This window comes from Protopterus annectens, chromosome 16.part0 (genome assembly GCF_019279795.1).
Source record: "Protopterus annectens isolate FY-2018-M chromosome 16.part0, PAN1.0, whole genome shotgun sequence".
Lineage (NCBI taxonomy): Eukaryota > Metazoa > Chordata > Ceratodontiformes > Protopteridae > Protopterus > Protopterus annectens.
In genome coordinates this window covers 803,531,345-803,552,787 of record NC_056750.1, presented here as the reverse complement: position 1 = coordinate 803,552,787, position 21,443 = coordinate 803,531,345, and the positions used below count along the sequence as shown (strand labels likewise).

Sequence of the window (21,443 nt, the reverse complement as noted above, 5' to 3'; positions counted from 1 at the left end):
AAATACTTAAAATCACAAAAGTGGCTCATTTTCTTCTCTCAGCGTTTTCTCCCCTTTGGTAGGTGCTTCAGCGACAACTAGCAAGCCTAAAAAGACGCCAAAACCACGAGGCAGTCTGGTTTTAAGAGAGACAGATCAAGGAGTTTAGAATTGACCCAAAATGGCCAATAAAACTACAGCTTCTAGGTAGTAACCACTCCTCCAGGGACAAGGCAGGCTGTTCAGTGTTAACCACTCCCACTGGTGAACACAGACTTCCCTTTAGCCCAAGCAAGCACTGGCCTTCTAGAAACTTCCAAACAGTTCAGAACAGCAAATCTGTAACTGAACTTTCTTAACTTTCAGAAAGTGGGAAACAAGCAAGATTTTTTTTTTTTTTTTTTTTTTGTTGTAGTTTAAAGGTAGCAGAGATACACAAGCAGCAAAATAATCACAACAGTGCAATAAATGACCTCACACTTGAGTGCTAGGTCAAAGTCAGGTAGAATGCAGTTTTTAGAGAAAAAGAGTTTATGCCCCTACTTGCCAGTGGCTTCCTGCATAATATCAGTGGCCTTGATTGTTGCATCTTTGAGCTTCACTGTGCGGGTCCACAAAGTATGTCCAGTTTGTTGAGAGTGGGCATCACTTTCAATGTAAAGTATTGTCATATGATCTTTCCTATTCAACCATAGTGTTTACTAAGGTGCTAGCCATGGTGACAGAGGCCAGGCAGACAAAGAGGAAACAATGCATTTGTCTGCTTGAATGACTGCTTGACTAGCACTTGATGGATCCTGCCAAGGGGGTCCATTAACATTCCTGGCTTGGCTTGGGTACTGTTTTTTTTAGACCTTGAGGGGGAGGATCTTTGAGTGGGAGAATTCTTCCCAGATTCGTGCACAGAGAAGTGACTTTGCTGTAGCCAAGTTAAGTATACTTCAGTGTAGTGTATTATTGCCAGTAGAGTGTGCCCATCAAGTCATATCTATGGCAGCCTGAGTGTAAAACATAGTATCCAAGCTTGGACCCTTCCTATGCCTTATGGAGGGCCACAGTCTTTATTGTTCTACGTATGCGCATAAGGATATGGGTGTAGCAGTAAACTGTAAAGTACCCGTGGTTACATTAGTCCTTTCATACCCACCGACCTTGTATTGAAGCATAATTGGGTTAGAGAGTAGGCAACTATTTCCATTAACCTCAAAGTGTGCTTTCCTTACCTGCAGCAGAAGCTGTCACTGTCATAATGGCATGTTTCACTAGCCAGTTGGGGAGATTACTTGGCTTCCCTCTCTGGTTCAGGGTCATATCTCTCAACTGTCCAGATTTTCACAATATCCACATTTTTGTCTCATATTTTTGGTGTGTTCTTCATAACATTTTGTTTTTCTGGCCAATCTTTGACAAATCAGTGAGTATTGAAATCAGAAAATATTGGCAGACTTGAGTTTCAGACTTCATACCCTTCAGAAAATTCATGCTAATGCAAAATCTGTTATCCTATCAACTTTCTACATTTTCAAGAGCATTATTGAATGATTGCCCGTATTTCTGGGCCTTTGTCCCCCCATTATCTATGGCTTTGCCCAGATGTCCATCTTAAAAGGATTGAGAGCTATGTTCAGGGTACATGGAATACCACAAGCCTAGAATCTGCATAGATGTTCATCGTGCATACAGCTGCAGTCATAACAGATGGGTTTTCCTGCCGTCAGGCGGGTCCTTGGTTGGCCGAATTCCAAAGTCTAGGTCCGGCGTCGGTTGTCGTCGCTTCTTCCCTGACGTCAGTGCGACAGGGGTATAAAAGAACCAGCCGACGCCATTTTCTTCAGTCTTTCTTGCCGCGCGGTGCCCGAAACAGAAGCAGTTGGCAAGTGCCGGTCGACCAGCTCCTAAGATTACGAATATCTTGCAACCGAAGTCTTCTTGAAAGCTAAGTACCCCGTTGGGGAAACTTTTCTTGACTCAGACCGATGTCAGATAAAGTTAATAATTGTATTTCATGTGGGAAGCAAATACCGCATAAGGATTTTCATTCCCTCTGCATTCCTTGCTTAGGCCCAGACCATGACGTCTCGGCCTGTCGTTTTTGTTCTGCATTCAACAAACGCACCATTAAGCGTTGGGCGGAGTTCGCCCAGCACTATTTTGGCAAAAAAATTAACTACATTATGTCGGATACTCAGACTCCAGTTTTGACTAAAAGACGCAAAGATAAGGACCGACACACGAGGTCCGCGGCCTCTACCGACACCATGCCAAAGCCGACTACAGGTGGTCCGGTTCTCAGCGAGGCACCTACGCAGCCCCTGCCTACCGACGACACTTCATTGGCGGTGTTTTCTGTGCCCGAGGTCGCAGGCTCTTCGGCCCACACCCCGACTACAGATACCGAAGCCACTCTTGGCGGTGAAACTCAGAGTTTAGACAGGTCTGCCTCCTCTCAAGGTGTCTTCAGGCCTTCCTCTTCTTTTTCCATCAAGGCTTTCACTAAGTCTAAACCAGCCATGCATACTAAAAAACAAACCCCACAGGGCCCTTCTCAAGGCCCCATGCCTAAAAAACAGATGCTCAAAATGGCTGAGGACTTAATTACTCTTATCAGGGGTTCTCAACCCCCCCCCCCCGGACAAAAGGCCCAGAGTGGAGGAAGAATCCCCCTCCTCGGACCGTGCCTCCATTATTTCAGAACATTCTGATGACCAGGAACATTCATACTCCCCTTTGAAGATTCTGATGCAGAAGAGTCCATTCCCTCTGCCCCCCCCCCCCATGAGGATTACTCTTTTGGGGAAACCTTGCATACCTTGAGGGAACACTTCCACTGGGAAGGCCAAGAGTACACAGACTCCAAGAAAAGGCTTAGGGATTTTCTCTTGCTCCCTCAGCACAGGCCTCTGGCTATACCTCCCGTCTTAGATATCCTTGATGATGTGTATTCAGAGTCCTGCCTTAACCCAGACTCTTTACCTCCAGCCCCAGTCAAGCCTGACAAGTATTACCGGGTTCTGGACTCGCACCAATTCCTATACAAAAGCCATGCGGCTGACCCAGAAACTATCTCACAGGGCCCCAAGGGAATTAAGGCCTCCATTGCTAAAAATCCATTACCTTCAGAGAGGGATTCCAGAGCTTTAGAAAGGTGGGGGAAAAAGGTATACACCTCGGCCACCTTATCCATGAGGGCAATAAATTGCCAGTTCCATATGTTAAAGTACCAACAGTTTCTGTTATCACAGTTGAGAAGCAAAATGTCATAACCTGAACAACCAGAATTGAAGGAGTTGCAGGATTTGATACATAGTGCAGAACAAGTGGGTAAACATAACTTGCAATGTGGTTTTGATGCTTTAGAGGCCTCATGTAGAGCTGCTGTTAAAGGATCAGTCATACGTAGACATGCTTGGCTCAAAGAGCAAACCTTACCAGATCATGTTAAAGCTAAAATACTGGATGCACCTCTGCAAAAAGATGTATTGTTTGGTGTTAAAGCTGAGGAGGTATTAAAGAAAATGGAGGAAAAGGCAAAATCAATGCAAACAGTGAAAGATTTCCTACAGGTACAACCTCCACGTTTCAGTAGAAATTGGCCTTCAAAAAATTGGTCCTTTCCAGCCACGGACAGACCCCAAAGAGGGTAGATACAGACACCCGAGGGGTAGAGGGCAATCTCATGGATCGTTTTGAGGCAGACAATGGCAAGCACCTACACAAAGAGGTGGTAAGGATATTTCACAGCCATTCAGAAAGCAGAACCAATGACTTTCCCCTTTGCATGCCAAGCAAGGCTCAAATGGCAGCACCTTTAGGCGGAAAACTGGCATTATTTTCGAAAAATTGGCATATTGTCACAAAAGACAAATGGATCCTGGACATTATAGACAGAGGCTACAGATTCCACTTTCACACCCTTCCAAAAATGAGAGGCATGCCAAACCTGCCACACAATCAAAGGGCAGAGGCACAAAAACAAATTTCAGATCTCATGGACATCAAAGCTATTCAAGAGGTACCTGCACAAGAACAGGGTCAAGGTTTTTATTCCAGACTATTCCTGGTACCAACGAAGGGCAAAGATTGGAGACCTATTTTGGACCTATCCATCCTAAACACATTTTTACTCGTGCCAAAATTCACGATGCTCACATTACAGCAGCTTCTTCCCATGCTGGGCAAGGAGTCTTGGCTGGTAACATTGGACCTCAAGGAGGCATACCTGCATGTCCCAATCAGACAAGATTGCAGAAGATACCTCAGATTTCTTGCAGGTTCAACACATTATCAATTCTCTGCATTGCCCTTTGGCTTATCTACTGCGCCCAGAGTGTTCACGAAATGCCTGGCATCAGTAATTGCCTACTGCAGACTTCAAGGGATACAAATATACCCATATTTGGACGACTGCCTGATCCAAGCGGACAGCAAGCACATACTTCTGAAACATCTGGCTTTTGTAATAATGTTGTTGAATTCCCTGGGATACACAGTCAACAAAAAGAAATCAAGGCTAATACCCTCTCAAACAATAATTTTCCTGGGTGCCAACTTGGAGACAAACACCCAGATGGCCTACCTCACGCAAGAGAAACAAGGGCAACTAACTCAGTACTTCAGAAAACTGGCAACTTTCACCAGGCTGACTGCAAGGAAAATCCTGCAGGCTCTGGGATTCATGGCATCTTGCATCCTACTAATCCCATGTGCAAAGCTGCATATGAGGAAACTTCAATGGTACCTAAAAAACCTATGGTCTCAGCACAGCCACGGTTTGGAAGCAATAATACCACTGATTCCATGTCTTCAAAAGGAATTTCTGTGGTGGGCTCAAGCATGCCAAAGAAACACAGGTCTCCCATTCTGCAAGCCTCAAGCAAGTCAAGTCATCACAACAGGCGCCTCGATTACGCCTGGGGATGACAGATCGGTGCATTCAGGGCAGATGTTTCCAAAAAGCACCTACATCAATCAAAAGGAAATGCTAGCAGTAATAAATGCTATTATAGCTTAGATCTGCTGCATCCAGGCCAGCTATTGATAAGGACAGACAACACCATAGTAATGTGGTACATAAACAAACAGGGAGGAACCCATTCATACCCCCTATGCAGGCTAGCCATGTCTCTTTGGAACATGGCTCTGGAATCTAAATCAAGCTTCAAGCGCAGTTCCTGCCAGGCAAGGAAAACAGCTGGCAGACAACCTAAGCAGAAATATGACAGATCCACACAAATGGAAGTTGCATCCTCAAGTTTTTTCAAAGATAATTCAAGCATGGAGAAGGCCAGACATAGATCTCTTTGCCTCCCACAGAAATCACCAATTGGCAAAATTCTGCTCAAGGACCTTTCATCCACAGGCCTGGAAAGTGGACGCTCTCTCTTTCAGTTGGACAACAATGACAGTTTATGCCTTTCCACCTCTTCCTCTGCTGCCCAAAGTTCTATTAAAAACCAGAGCAGACAGACCAAAGATGATTCTCATCGCTCCAGACTGGCCAAGGCAACACTGGTTACCCACTCCTGAGGAGCCTGACGCATTCCCCACCATGGATCCTGCCTCTAATGCCTCTTCTACTGACTCAGCACAACTTCAAAACTCTTCACAGTCAGCTGAAAAACACTCAATCTAGCCGCATGGAAGATTCCTTAAAATCACAGCAGACCCTACTCTCCAAGGAGGTACAGGATGTCATTTTGGAGGCCAGAAGACCTTCTACTAGAAAAGCCTACTCCGCCAAATGGAAACGGTTTTGTACTTGGAATGAGAAAAAGGGCCAGAACCCTGGAATACTGAATTTACCTCAAATATTACAGTACCTAGCTGAGATGCTAAGCAGTGGACTTTCATTCTCCTCCATCAAAATCCATGCTTCAGCCATTTCTGCAGAATACAACACTGATCCTCCATTATTCTCTCACCCCCTCTTAAGACCGTTCCTCAGAGGGGCTAAGAATATAAAACCCCCAAGGAAACAACCAGTGCCTGCTTGGGATCTCAATTTCATTCTAGAAAAACTGACTTTGCCTCCCTTTTGAGCCAGCTGCCTCAACAGAACTACAATATTTGTCTTAGCCCCATCACCTCAGCTCGCAGGGTTTCGGAACTACATGCCCTCATGGCTGTGCAGCCTTTCATCATTTTCCATCAGGACAGAGTTTCCTTACGAACCAATCCTTCCTTTATGCCAAAGGTAGTATCCAGGGTAGCCTTGAATCAGGCTATCCACTTACCTACCTTTTACCCCAATCCTCAAAACAAAGGGGGGGGTTCCTACCAAAGATATTTTGGAAGCTGCCACTTGGAGTTCTGTGCATACTTTCTCCAAGCACTATCACCTGCCATTATACTCCAAATCTAGAGCAGGCTTTGCCACTGCAGTCTTGCAGGGCATCCTGGCTCCTCCTAGTTCCACCTAGTGCCTACCACCCCTTTTTTAGCTTTGGTATTCTACCCATCTGTTATGACTGCAGCTGTATGCACGATGAACATAGTACAGTTTTGTACCTACCATAAATGTAGATGTTCGAGTGCTAATACAGCTGCAGTCCAGGTTTCCCTCCCTCCTTCCCCTCTGGGACAGGCCTAATGGCTAACACTTCCTCATACAACCTGATTTGGGGTATTCTTTTATGGTGTATTTGCTTGCAACTACTGTTTTTTGATTATACTGCATTGCATTATTACATAAATTTATGTATTGCCTACCTTCTGGGGGGCACCTGACATCTGGGGCAAGAAAAACTGAAGAAAATGGCGTTGGCTGGTTCTTTTATACCCCTGTTGCACTGACGTCAGGGAAGAAGCGACGACAACCGACGCCGGATCTAGACTTTGGAATTCGGCTGACCGAGGACCCGCCTGACAGCAGGAAAACCCATCTGTTATGACTGCAGCTGTATTAGCACTCGAACATCTACATTTATGGTAGGTACAAAACTGTACTTTGTGGCTACAGATGTTGCTCCTCCTCGAAAAAGTTCTGGAAGAGACTAAAGATCAGAGTCCATCCTGCTTTGCTCAGCTAGCCAGTCCATTGTTTGGTAAGTGAACAGGGTAGCACATGCATATGTGGCAGTAGAGTGGAACAGCTCCCTGACACACCATGGGAAAGATGACTGTGTTGTTGACTCCCTGAGCTTCAGGTCCAGTCCTGTTCTGGAATCCTGTAAGGTTATCGTGTAGAAAGAGCAGTCGAACCACAAGGCTTTTCCTGGAGTGCAGGATAAGAATGGACGTCATGAGGGCCTTTCTGCCGCCATAAAAGGTGGAAAGTCTAAGGCATTACTTACTTACAGTCCTCCAAGTCAAAGATTTGACTGCCAGGCAGTATTCAGACTCATGGGTCATATGACATCAATTCCCATGTTACCATTTTCAAGGCTTCACATGAGGAAGCTGCAATGGTACCTAAGGTGTATATGGATGCAGCACACTCATCCTCTAGAGTACAAAATCCCTTTCCTGCCTTGTCTTAAAAGAGAGATTCAATGGTGGCTGCACCATGTGGACTGCAACCCAGGAGTCCCCCCTACAGCCTCCTCTATGAGTGCAGGAGATGTATACAGATGCTTCGGATCTGGGTTGGGGAGCAGCCATGGGCTCACTGAGAGTCCTGAGCACTTGGCCGTACTCCTTCAGACAGGAACATATCAATATCAGACAGATGAGAGCAATTTTGATGGCCTTAAAAGCCTTCCAACAGGGCCCACTAAAATTGTTCACAGACAAAACTACAGTTATGTGGTATGTGAACAAGCAGGAGGGAACAAAATCATGCTTGCTATGCAGACTAGCTCTCCAAGTGTGGGAGCTTGCCACAGCACAGGGAATCACACTACAGGCTGTGTATATCCCTTTAGAACAAAATGCACAGGCAGACACATTGAGCAGGTCCATGTTACAGTCCCACGAATGGATGCTCCACAGGGATGTGTTATTGGACATAGCCCACAAATGGGGTGTACCTCATATAGATCTGTTTGCCTTCCCTGTGAACAGACAACTTCCCTCCTTTAGCACCGGGCTGCTCAGTCCCCTGGCAAGGACAGCAGACACCATCTCAATCTTTTGGAAGGGAATGCTTCTGTATGCATCCTCCCTCCCCCTTTCCCACTTCTACAGAAAGTCCTGTTGAAAATTCAACAGGACAAACCAGAAATCTTGTTGGTGACTCACCTTGGCCAAGACAGCACTGGTTCCTCCTCCATCTGCATTTAGCCAGGGGCAGTCACCACAAAGTTACCTCAGAGTGGAACTTCTCACACAGGACAAGGGATCCCTAATACACGCACACCTACAATCTCTGAACCTGACCTGTGGGTGATAGAATTTTGATCCCTTACAGACACCTTTACAATGATGTGCGCTCAGTCCGGCAGGAGGCCAGGAAACCTAATACAAGAAGATCTTGTATGTCTAAATGGAAAAGATTCTCCTCTTGGTGTCTACAAAGACAGTTGGTCCCTTTCCAAGGTGATGTCCATTTGGTACTGTCATACTTGTTTGAACTCTTGCAGTCAGGATTGGCATACTCCTCTCTCAAAGCCCACCTTGCTGCTATTTTAGCTTGTCTGCCTCTGGATCCACCACTGGCTTCTCCGTTGCCTGCTAAGCTGTTACATCTCAGGCCCCCCCAGGAAGCTCATCCCCCAGGACCTGAATTTCATTTTGGAGAAGCTCATGGTGGCTCTTTTCGAGCCTGCCTCAAAGGCCTCCCTGAAACACTGCACTTGGAAAACAGTACTACTAGTTGCCCTGACTTCAGCTCAGAGTTGTAGGCTCTCATGGCCATCCCTCCTTTCCTCATATTTCACAAAGACAGGGTAAGCCTTGGGACCAACCCTTACTTCATGCCCAAGGTGGTCAATGAACTACCCTTAAACTAAGCCATTCAACTCCCCACCTTTTTTGCTCACTCGCAGGGTGATAGTGAGAGAGTCTTACATTCCCTTGATGTGCATAGATCGCTTAGGTTCTATCTGAACAAAACCAAACATATCAGAAAATCAGACCAATTGTTTGTCTCCTTTCATCCCAGAGCCCTGGGGAAAGCTGTGACTAAGCAAACAATTTCAGCATCTGTACACACCTTTACCAAGCATTACAAATTGGACATCTCCAAATCCAGGGCTGGATTTGCCAGGGCATTCCTGCATGGATTTATAGAAGATATTTGCAAGCCACCACCCTCCTCTTCTCAGTGAACTTTGGTACTCCCCCTACTGTTGAGAATAGAAGAACATAGAATAGTTGTGTAAAATCTTACCATAACCATAGATATCCTTCTCTTCCATGTTGCAGTATTCCTTCACCCCATCCTTCCCTTTAGCTGGATGGCATTGAACATGCACAGTTTCCAGGGACTGGGGTCCAACTGGGGGGGGTGCTCAGTTCTGAGGTCTGGTACTTGCAGATGTTGCTGTTATGACCCACATTTCCTAGGCCCACGTCAGACGTCCCACGTATCCAGCAGCGACTACAAGCTTTTGTATACTGGCTGGACGCTCGGGTAGCAAAAGAGGAGAACCCAACTGTTGAGAATACTGCAACATGGAAGAAAAGGACATCTATGGTTATGGTAAAATTTTACGTAACTATTTTATGTCCACATCCTCTCCGACAACACTACAGTGATGTGACACATCAGTAGGTGTGTTGGGGGGGGTGAGTGATGTGACATCAGTAAATGTGTGTTGGGGGGGTGAGTGATGTGACACATCAGTACATGTGTGTTGGGGGGGTGAGTGATGTGACACATCAGTACATGTGTGTTGGGGGGGTGAGTGATGTGACACATCAGTACAAATGTGTTGGGGGGATGAGTGATGTGACACATCAGTACATGTGTGTTGGGGGGTGAGTGATGTGACATCAGTAGATGTGTGTTGGGGGTGAGTGATGTGACATCAGTAGATGTGTGTTGGGGGGGTGAGTGATGTGACACATCAGTAGATGTGTGTTGGGGGGTGAGTGATGTGACACATCAGTGGATGTGTTTGGGGGGGTGAGTGATGTGACACATCAGTACGTGTGTTGGGGGTGAGTGATGTGACGCATCAGTGCATGTGTGTTGGGGGTGAGTGATGTGACGCATCAGTGCATGTGTGTTGGGGGTGAGTGATGTGACGCATCAGTACATGTGTGTTGGGGGGTGAGTGATGGGACGCATCAGTACATGTGTGTTGGGGGGTGAGTGATGTGACGCATCAGTACATGTGTGTTGGGTGGGGTGTGTGATGTGACGCATCAGTAGATGTGTGTTGGGGGTGAGTGATGTGACATCAGTAGATGTGTGTTGGGGGTGAGTAATGTGACACATCAGTAGATGTGTGTTGTTGGGGTTGAGTGATGTGACACATCAGTACATGTGTGTTGGGGGGAGAGTTATGTGACATCAGTAGATGTGTGTTGGGGGGTGAGTGATGTGACATCAGTAGATGTGTGTTGGGGGTGAGTGATGTGACATCAGTAGATGTGTGTTGGGGGTGAGTGATGTGACACATCAGTAGATGTGTGTTGGGGTGAGTGATGTGACACATCAGTAGATGTGTGTTGGGGGGTGAGTGATGTGACACATCAGTAGATGCGTGTTGGGGGGGTGAGTGATGTGACGCATCAGTAGATGCGTGTTGGGGGGTGAGTGATGTGACGCATCAGTAGATGTGTGTTGGGGGGGTGAGTGATGTGACACATCAGTAGATGTGTGTTGGGGGGGTGAGTGATGTGACACATCAGTAGATGTGTGTTGGGGGGGTGAGTGATGTGACACATCAGTAGATGTGTATTGGGGGGGTGAGTGATGTGACACATCAGTAGATGTGTGTTGGGGGGGTGCAGCACAGCAGTCATTCATGCCTTCTGTGGAGGTTGACTGTGGAAGCATGAAAGCTGACCTAGGAGTCAGGACTCTCATCGCCATTCAGAAAATGGCTAGGCAGACCAGCAGAGCAAGACAGCGATGGACCTTCAGAAATGGTTGCTAGACAGGCATACTTTTCTTGATGTGGCTGATTCTCATGAAATTGGGCAGTTCAGGAAATTCTGCTCCAGTACACTAACTGTGGGAGCCTGGGCAACAGATTTCCATCTGTGGGGGCAGGCACATTTCTATTAGTGTTTCTTCCAGTCCCTCTTCTCCCCAGGATAATTCAGAATATCAGAGAGGCCAGGTTGAGTCAGCTTTGTTCTCCCACCTGCATAGTATGGTAAGGCTAGAGCCTGTGCTTCTTGCCTCAGTGTTTTGATTCTCTTGACCCAACTCATATGCCCCAACCTGAGGAATCTTAAGATGACCGTTTGGATGATGTAGCTCTCCTTCCCAATGATAATTTTTTCTCCAATAATTTGCTTTTTAATGGTGGGCTAGGAAGGTAATTTAGCTAAATAGAAGGAAATCTTACTTCGCTAAATGGAAGCAATTCTTCCTGTGGTGCCAGTTGGGAGGGGATCGCGAGCCTTAGATGCCTGTCATAACTTTACAAATTAAGATTCTTTTTCATATCCCTGAAGGTACGTGTTTCAATTTATTTAAGCCTATCTTGGTATCCCTCCCTCTGTTCTATGTTAACAAAATAATTCATAATGGAGGATCCTACACTTAAGACCCCTTAAGAAAGAACTTGTTTCATTGTGGGACCTCGGCTATGTCTTTGAAGCTAACATTACCCCATTTTGAGCCAGCATTCTGCATCCTTGGAACTTTTGACTTAGAAAAAAACTTTTTCCTAGTGGCTGTTACTTTTGCCAGAGGGGTTTTAGAACTACACACCCACATGTGCAAGGAATCTTTTCTAGTCTTCACAAAGACAGGATCACTATATACAGCAGGGCTTCTTTCATGTCTAGGGTAGTGAGATTTGCACGTAAAATAGACTGTTTAGCTCCCACTGTTCAGTTCTACCCCCAAACAAAATAAGGAGGATTCTGCACTCCCTTGATGGTGCATATCTCTCTTTTATGGTCTTCAGAACTGAACATAGGACTCAAATTGTGTCCTGACCAAGGCAGGAGTGGTACCCCTTTGTTTCTGAAGTCTGCCTCACATGAGGATATAAACCCCAGCATTCTGTTTGCTGCTGGCACTGTCCTGTCTTTGTGCTTTTAGTAGTCCAGTCCAGGTGTTATTGATATGCCCAAATTCTTTTTCTTCTGCTATCCATCAGCTCCACTCCCCCAGCTGATGCTTCACACCAGAGTTGTGACCTAAGTTACAGTACTTTGGATTTCTGTACCTTTAATCTGATTTGACCCCCTTCTGCTCCAACACTTGTCTGCTCAGTTGGTCATCCTTTCCAAAATTTTATTAGCTGCACCGCCCAAACCTTTTATTGTTGCATTTATGTTTGTATCAAAAGTGAAAATGTTGATCCTGTTCTGTTTTCCTTCACATATCTGAAAAAGATTACACTTTGTACTGGATCTAGAAAAGACCTCAGAATTTTTCTACTGGTCACGTTTTTCCTGGTATACATTCATTTGGTCGGCCGGTGAATGGCCAACTGGGAAATGTCCGAAAGCAGTGCAGCAAATTCTTATTTGTCCGAATGCAATATGTGTGAAACACTATCCCCCCTCCTTTTGACCCATGGTAGCTCTTGTTTAGGTGGTAGAGCGGTTGGAAATGTCGTATTCGGTGGTTTTTACGACATTCCGACCGCCACTATGAAATTTGACTTTCCGGCTCGGAAAATATAACATTCGGAGAATGTTTCTTTGAGTAAATGAATGTATACAGTTTTTCCTACTCTGGCTTGTGTAGTGTTACTATGCTTTGCTGTCTTCTAAACCCTGATGGAACCTTATTTCCTGTCTATAGTAGTAAAATCCAGGAATTGTTGGTACAGTTTCTCTTAACACTAACACATAAAAGGCAAAGGTGTGTTTTCCAAGTGTGGGAGCTTAAGATGAAAAAAAGTCATGTGAGAGAGCCCAGCAGGGTTTATCCCAGTGTTGTCACCGAAGAAGATCCATTTGAAAACATTTGATTTTAAAAATGATGGCTTTGTGGAGATAAACCATTTGATTGCAGATTTTCTAGGTGTAGGACTTGCTTGTTGATGTCCTGTCAAAAATCTCCAGCTACATTAAATCTTTACTCTGATGTTCAGGAAGATGTCCTGTCAAAAATATAAAGATAAGTCCAAGCACTCAAGCATACTGTTGTAATTTAAGATCTGAGTTTCAGATTTAATAATTAATGACATATGTTATGCTGCATTCTGTGTTTTGAGCTATTGCTTACTTTTTTCTCTTACCTACTTTTAGTGTTTGAAAGGCCGTCCACCTCCAGCACCCCTGTTTGCTGATGAAGACGACGATGACCTTGATTGGTTGGGATAAGAGGAAACAGTCAACTTTCTGAAGAGGATAAATCTACTGGATGGCTAGCACAGATGTACCTGGCCCTTTATCCTGCACTTTCTGCTCAACATTCCACATGAGTGGCGAAGACTGGAAGTTTGGACTGGGTGTAGAGAATTGATATGAAAATGCAAGGGGAAGGGGATAGCCTGGTCCATGCACCTGAAATTTTCTGCACTACATTTTATTAATTGGACACTTGTGACTTGAGGGCAATAACCATATTCAGTCTCTGAGACTGGCTTCCAGCTTGTAAAGATGTGTACTCTGACGTATTTAAAAAAAAATCCAAAACATGCCTTAAAATACACAGATGTGCACACACACAGCAAAAAGATATATACATACACACACACACGTGCACCTGTTAGACACATTCTTTGATCGTAAATACTGTTTACCTAATATTTACAGAATAGAGATTGGTCCACTAATAATCATTCCATTTTTTTCTCTTTTGAGCTGATACAAACTTTGAACTTGCCTTGTGGATGTCTGGGATCCCTTTCTCAACACTTTTGGGAGTGTTGATGGCCAACACTGATGAACCTGTTACAGTTGTAGCTACATTTTAAGATGAGAGGTGGGAAACACTAGGTGTGCACCTTGGAGAAAGCCTTGCATCCACAGTTTGCACTGCTTTTATATTTGTTTCTCAGATGTGGTGTCAAGGAGTTTTGTCTCCCTGCAGTCCTGCTCTTTCAGTTGCCTGGCTACTTTTTCCAGGTTAAATGTTCTTTGTTATCGGTATGTTTGTATTTGGGTCTTCTTTTCAGCTCAGGATATCTGAGCTGCCCCACTGGAGCTTTCTGGCGCTGGTTGTGCTGTAAAGGAGAGATGTTCCACTTCTGACTGTTAGAAAAATAACATTTACTGTAGAAATCTGTGTTTCTAGGTGGCTGAGTTTGATTCATGATTGAAATCAGCTTCACTTTTTGCTGCTATTTTACTGTTCTTACCCACCCAGTGGTGAAAGTGACAGTTAAAGCCACGTAGTTTGCAATATGCAGTGATGTGCAAAGAATTTGCCAATGCTGCACAAGTTTGTGGAAGATTTGGGTTTCAGTGCATGTTTTGCCATTGCATGTGTTGACAGTATAGCTATGTTCTAGCTGGTTTGATAGTTTTAATGAGTAGTAGTCATGATTTTTATATACACAAAATGGGGTTCAGTTACTAAATTTACTTGAGTATATTCCACTGTTCATGTCACTTAAGCAGCAGTGTTTCTTTTGTGCTTTGTGATTGAGAGCTGAGGTTACACCTGCATGTTGTATAGTTCTATTTTGTACACCGATCCTGTTTTAAGCAGCAATTTCATTGGTTATTACTGCCATCCATTTTCTGTGCGTGTGTGTTTAGATCACGTGTGAGAAATACCATGGATTGTTTATTGAAAGTTAAGCCAATGTTATCCCTTTGGCTTTTGATCAAAAGGTGACAATTATGCCATTTAATATTGAAATTGATCTCACTTGTTTGCCTTTTTTAAGAGTAATCTTGTTTTTCTGATACACAAACCACTGAACCTTAACCGTTTTCTTTAAATAGCCCCATAACAGGATTGTCTTTTTGTGATTGAAATGAGTATTTGAGGCTGGTGGTGAGGAAATGACAGTTATTTTCCATTTTTCTCTCTTGTCCTTCAGGAATGTGGTGGTGTACTAGAGTTATCCGTTGTTATAATCACAAGTCAAAAATCTTGGCACTGTTCATTTAATAATGACATGAGTATTTTAAGTAAACATAAAATATTGAAATCTTGCTCGTATCACTTTCCTTTCAGATGTCCTTTCATCTTTAACTTGATAGGTGACTGACTGTGTGTGCATGTGTCTCTGTCCCCAGTACTATTTTTTTTCATTGTAAAGGGTAGGGTGGGAACCCACCTCTCCTGCAAGACTTAGTGTTTTGTAGGTGGAGAATCTGTGAAAGAGCAGGCAGATTTCCCTCCTCTTCCTCACTTCTTTCCTCCCACCAGTACTGATGAAACTTGTTTCTCACAGGGCATCTATAGAAATCTGGCACATTTTCTACTATTCACTGTCTTTTTTTTTCTCCTCTTCAGCCTGATTTTTCCAGTTGTTCCCCTTTTAAAAGACATTGTCCATCTCACTCTACCCACATTGACTGACATGCACCCTGTATAGAAATGAGTTATCCTCTCCTATCTTCAGCCCTTCTATTTGCTTCAGAATTACTCATTTCATCTGCATTTTCTGCATCAAGTATTTTTTTCAGTGGTTTGGCCTTCGGTCTTCTCAATAAATGCAACTATTTTACTACTGCCCACTTGTCAGAAAATGTTATTGTTTGAAAAGATTGTGTGCAAACAAAAGTGTGATTATGGTTCCAGTCTCTTATCTAGTATACGTCTGAAGAGATTGCCAACGAAAAGTTCTATAGTTTTATGTGGATTCCAGGGTACTGAAAGCAAACATTATGCAGAGTATAATAAAGCAAACAAAGAAGAATGCCTGAAAGCATTTTAAGTATTCTTTAGAAAAAGGAAAAGAGTTGAGCTAGTATTCCAGTAAGACCAAAGAAATTAAAAAGGTTAATGCAGATGGCAGGTGTAGATCAGAGCGTATGTGCTGTATCTTTAAGAAGCAGATCAAGGACTGCACTTGCCCATATAAATAGCAGGCACATGCTATACCCAGTGCCATGTTGAGAGTGCAGCCAGAGTGAGCATGTATGAATGCAGTAGCTAGTTTGTATACAAGTTACCTAATTTAAAGTCAGTAAGCTTCTATCATGATGTGTTTGTACATAATAAAGCTGCTTGAACAGAACCCATGAGGACTCTTCTATTGTATCCAGTGTAAAAGAGCAACATGATGTCAGAACCGAGATTCCAGAGATTGATATTCGAACCAGGCAGTGCAGAGATGACAGTGAAGGTAAACCAAGAGAAACGAGTATGAAAAAGGGCCAGAAAAGAACCAAAGGTAATGAGAACTTGCATGAACAGCTTATTTAAAAAAAATAAATAAAACAGAGCATTACAAGGGGACACATTGCATTATTAAACAAGTGGGAGGCACAAAAGGTTTATTAACTAAGGGAAATATTTAAGATTAAGATAGTTGATGAAATGATTATCAGAAAAGCAAAATGAATGTGTTTGAGGCAAAGCGGTCATGTTTAGAGTAAAATGAGCACAAGAAAAATACAACGGGCATGAAAAGAGATTAAACGAGCAAAATGAATATAATAAGGGCAAAAAGGGTACATTAAGCATAAATGAAGCAAGGTGACTGCATGTTTTTTGGCAAAGTGCTGTGTTTTGGCATAACTATGACTTTGTATTGTATCAAGGGTATAACTAGATTTATTTGAAGTATCTCAAAGTTTGTAAAAGAGCGAGGGTGCTTATTACTGTGCGTGTATTCTGAAGAGTTTATATGCATACAAAGTGCAACTGTTTCATGAAGTATAGTCAAAGTCTAGCCATTTCGAAAAATTTCTTGTGCTGGGTGTGTCTGTTCGCAAAGTGCTGCCATTACAGAGTGTTTCTTGCACTGTAAAGAATTACCTAGCAAGGTACCGCCATTTTGGGAAAACTTCAGTGTGCTGTATACTGTTTATTTGCAAAGTGCAATTACTTCAAAATCTTTCTGATTCTGATGTTCTTTTGACTAGTTCATTCGCGTTGTGTAGTTATTTTAAATGTTTGTTATACTGATGAGGTGATTTATTGCAGTACAGTAATTTCAAGAGTATTGCACTGCCCGAGAGACTTATTTTGCAAAGTTCAGATGTTCTTAGTGTTTCACTGTTGCAGTCGTTACATTTGGGTAATCCTGCTGGCAGGTTGCCCTCAGTCTGCCTGAATTCCAAAGATCTGGGTCCTGCGTTGGCTGCTGTCACCCCTTCCCTGATGTCAGGGGTATAAAAGATGCGGCCGACGCCATTTTCTTTAGTCTTTCTTGCCGCACGGTGCCCGAAGCAGAAGCAGTTCGCAAGTGCCGGTCGGCCAACTCCTGAGATTTTCGTGTTCTTCGTTTCAGATACGAAGTCTTCAATAAAGCTAAGTACCCCGTTGGAGAAACTTTTTTCTTGCTCCAGACCAATGTCTGAAAAAGTAAATAATTGTATTTCTTGTGGAAAGCAAATACCTCATAAGGACTTTCATTCTTACTGTATTCTTTGCCTAGGCCCTGATCACAACATTTCTGGTTGTCGGTTTTGTGCTAGATTTAACCAACGCACTATTAAGTGTCGGTATGATTTTGCTTTAAACTATTTTGGACGCCAATTTAATTATCCAGAAATGTCGGATAGCCATCCGACTACCGGAGTTCACAAAAAACGCAAAGAAAAGGAGAGAGAGAGACAACTGAGGCCCAAAACCGACGATGAAGCTTCTCCTAAGCCAGTCGCCGGTTCTCAGTGAGGCTCTTTCGCAGCCCCTGATGCCCGCTACTTTAGAGTTGCTGGCCGCTACCAACTCCCACGTGGAGTCGGCCATGCCGCTGGAAACTCAAGGTATTGGAGCCTTGGATACTATTCCTTCAGATGGGTCTGGAGCTGCTGAGCAGGCACCGGCTTCTGAGGGTGTATTCAGACCTAAACATCTTTACATTAAACCAACCTCAGCTTCAAAGGCAAAGTCTAAAGCACCTTCTAAAGCAAAGAAACAAACTCAAGAGCCACGTGGACAGGCCTCTATGCCCAAAAAACAGATGCTCAAAATAGCCGAAGACCTAATTACCTTTATCAGGGGTTCCCATCCCCCTCCTGATAAAAGGCCTAGGCAAGAGACTGACTATGAATCTTCAGATCCGGTTTATATTTCTTCTGATTCCTCTTCTGATCAGGAATATTCTCTTCCCCCTTATGAGGATTCTGATGCTGAAGAATCTATACCTTCAGCTTCTCCTCCAGAGGACTATTCTTTTGGGGAAACCTTGCATACCATGAGGGAACATTTCCACTGGTAGAGCCAAGATTTTTCAGAATCTAAAAAGAGGCTCAGGGATTTCCTTTTACTACCTCAACACAGGCCACTAGCCATTCCACCTGTGTTAGATATTGTAGATGATGTGTTTTCAGAGTCTAGTCTTACCCCTGACTCCTTACCTCCGGCTCCTGTTAAGCCTGACAGATAATACAGGGTTCCTGACTCTCATAAATTCCTTTTTAAAAACCCTGCTGCAGACCCAGAAACTATTTCACGGGGTCCCAAAGTTGAGGCTTCCGCTGCAAAAAACCCTACCCCCTCTGACAGATTCTAGGGCACTGGATAGGTGGGGAAAAAAGGTTTACACATCTGCTACCTTGGCTATAAGGGTCTTAAACTGTCAGTTTCATATGCTCAAATATCAGCAACATGTCAGAAAATGTTTTTAAACTCAATGTGCAGAAAACAAGGAAATGCAGGATTTATTGCATGCAGCTGAACAAGTTGGAAAGCATACTTTGCAATGTGGTTTTGATTCTTTGGAGGCCTCCTGCAGGGCCGCAGTTACGGGTTCTGTAATTAGGAGGCATGCTTGGTTAAAGGAACAAAATCTGCCTGATCATGTCAAAGTTAAATTACTAGATGCACCTTTACAGTATGATACTTTGTTTGGTGTTAAGGCAGAGGAGGTGTTAAAGAAAATGGAGGACAAAGCTAAATCTATGCAAACTGTCAAAGAGTTTTTACAAGTACAGACACCTAGGTTTAGTAGACACTGGCCTACAAAGAATTGGTCCTTTCCTGTGTCAGACAGACCTCAAAGTGGCAGATCCAGATGCCCTAGAGGCAGATACCAGGCGCAATGTTCCTACAGGTCAAAGCAATGGGGTGCTTCCACCTCCAAAGTTGGAGAAGACAAATCACAGCCATACAGGAAACAGTCCCAATGCCTTCCCCCTGCCTGCACCAGGCACTTACCTTCTGGCAGTGCCCTTAGGGGGAAAATTAGCACTGTTTTCTCAAAATTGGCACATTATAACCCAGGACAAGTGGGTTCTAAATATCGTGTCACAAGGGTACAAGTTCCATTTCCATACCCTGCCAAAGGCAAACGGCTGGCCAGATCTGCCAAAAAATCAATGGGCATAGGCACAAAAACAAGTCTCATCCCTCATGGACATGGGGGCCATTCAACAAGTACCAGAGCAAGAGCAGGGACAAGGATTTTACTCAAGACTGTTCTTAGTACCCAGAAAGGACAAGGCCTGGAGACCAGTACTGGACCTACCTATTCTAAACACATTCCTGGATATACCAAAATTCAAGATGATGACTTTGTAGCAACTTCTGCCCATGCTGGGCAAGGACGCTTGGCTGGTGACTCTAGACCTAAAAGAGGCATACCTGCATGTCCCAATCAGACAATTATGCAGAAGATACCTCAGATTCAAGGCTGGCTCAGTGCATTACCAATTCTCTGCACTGCCCTTTGGCTTATCTACTGTGCCCAGGGTCTTTACAAAGTGCCTGGCACCAGTAATTGCATTCTGCAGACAGAGGAATACAAATATATCCTTCCTTGGACGACTGTCTAATTCAAGCAGAGAACAAGGACATTCTTCTACAGCATCTGGCATTTGTGAAAAGATTTCTAGCATGCCTAGGGTACACAGTCAACTAAAAGAAATCAAAACTAGTACCCGCTCAAGAGATAATATTCCTAGGTGCAAGCTTAAATACAACTGCCCAGATGGCTTATCTCACGCCAGACAAAAAAGGCAACTGACTACTTATTTCAGAATGTCAACAAAGGCCCAGTTATCTGCAAGAAAAATTCAGCAGGCTTTGGGCTTCATGGCATCCTGTATCCTACTAATTCCGTATGCAAGAACTACATATGAGGAAACTTCAATGGTACCTAAAAAGTGTTTGGTCTCAACATTGCCACAGCCTGGAAACAATGATTACTCTCATTCCCTGCCTGCAACAGGGGTTTCAATGGTGGGCAAAGGCTTGTCACCAAAACAAGGGACAGCCATTCACATTACCCCCAACCAGGCAGACACTAACAACGGATGCATCAGATTATGCTTGCATGGGACCTCAACCATGTCTTGGAAAAACTCACCCTGCTTCCTTTTGAGCCAGCTGCTACTGCTGATATAAAGTTTTTATCTTGGAAAACAGCTCTGATCCTAGCAATAACTTATGCAAGGCGAGTTTCAGCGCTACAGGCACTCATGGCTGTGGAACCTTTTATCATTTTTTATCCAGACAGGGTCTCTCTGAGGACAAACCCAACATGTATGCCTAAGGTGGTATCCAGTGTGGCTCTTAACCAAACTATTCATCTGCCAACTTTTTCTCCAAATCCACAGAACAAGGGGGAGAGAATTCTGCATTCTCTGGACGTACACAGACAGCTTAGATTCTACTTGGACAGAACCAACGTTTTCAGAAAGACAGAGCAATTACTAGTGGCATATGCTGCAGGATCACAAGGCAAGGCTATCTCAAAGCAGACTATTTCTAAATGGATGGGCCACTGTATTCGTTTCTGCTACTTGCACCATGGCAAGCCAGTGCCTAAGGGCATTAGGCAACATTCAACCAGAGCTTCAGCCACTTCAGCAGCCTTTCTCAGGGGAGTACCAACCAAGGACATTTTAGAGGCTGCTACTTGGAGTTCAGTGCACACCTTTGCAAAGCACTATCACTTGCCATTCTACTCTAAATCCAGGGCAGGCTTTGACACTGCAGTTGTGCAGGGCCTCATAGCTGCTCCTATTGCTGTTTAGCTCCAGCATCCCATCCATAGCTTTGGGACTCTACCCAAATGTAATGACTGCAACAGTGAAACACGAAGAACATAGTACAGTTGTGTACACTTACCATAAATGTAGATGTTCGAGTGTATTCACTGTTGCAGTCCAGGTTACCCACCCGCCATCCCCCTTTATTCTGATGGAATCTATCTTTCCTTCTCTGATTTATACAACATATGTGGTGTATTTGCTTGTAGATGAAGGTAAAGTTTATATTGGACATGTATTTGTGTATATATGTATGTATAAATTTTGGCTACCCTTTTAGGGGGCACCTGACATCTGGGGCAAGAAAAACTAAAGAAAATAGCGTCGGCCACATCTTTTATACCCCTGACGACCTGACGTCAGGAAGGGGTAACAGCAGCCAA

General features: G+C 44.0%; 1 protein-coding gene across 1 annotated transcript in view; it reads left to right on the top strand.

Moving 5' to 3' along the window:
- Positions 1 to 15,629, top strand: part of FKBP15 (FKBP prolyl isomerase family member 15) — a 1,242,294-nt gene extending 1,226,665 nt beyond the window's left edge. Inside the window, exon 29 of the mRNA XM_044057970.1 lies at positions 13,246 to 15,629. Coding sequence (XP_043913905.1) covers positions 13,246 to 13,320 — 75 coding nt within the window. The 3' untranslated portion in view covers positions 13,321 to 15,629. The remainder of the gene's footprint in view (positions 1 to 13,245) is intronic.
- Positions 15,630 to 21,443: the final 5,814 nt, after the last annotated feature.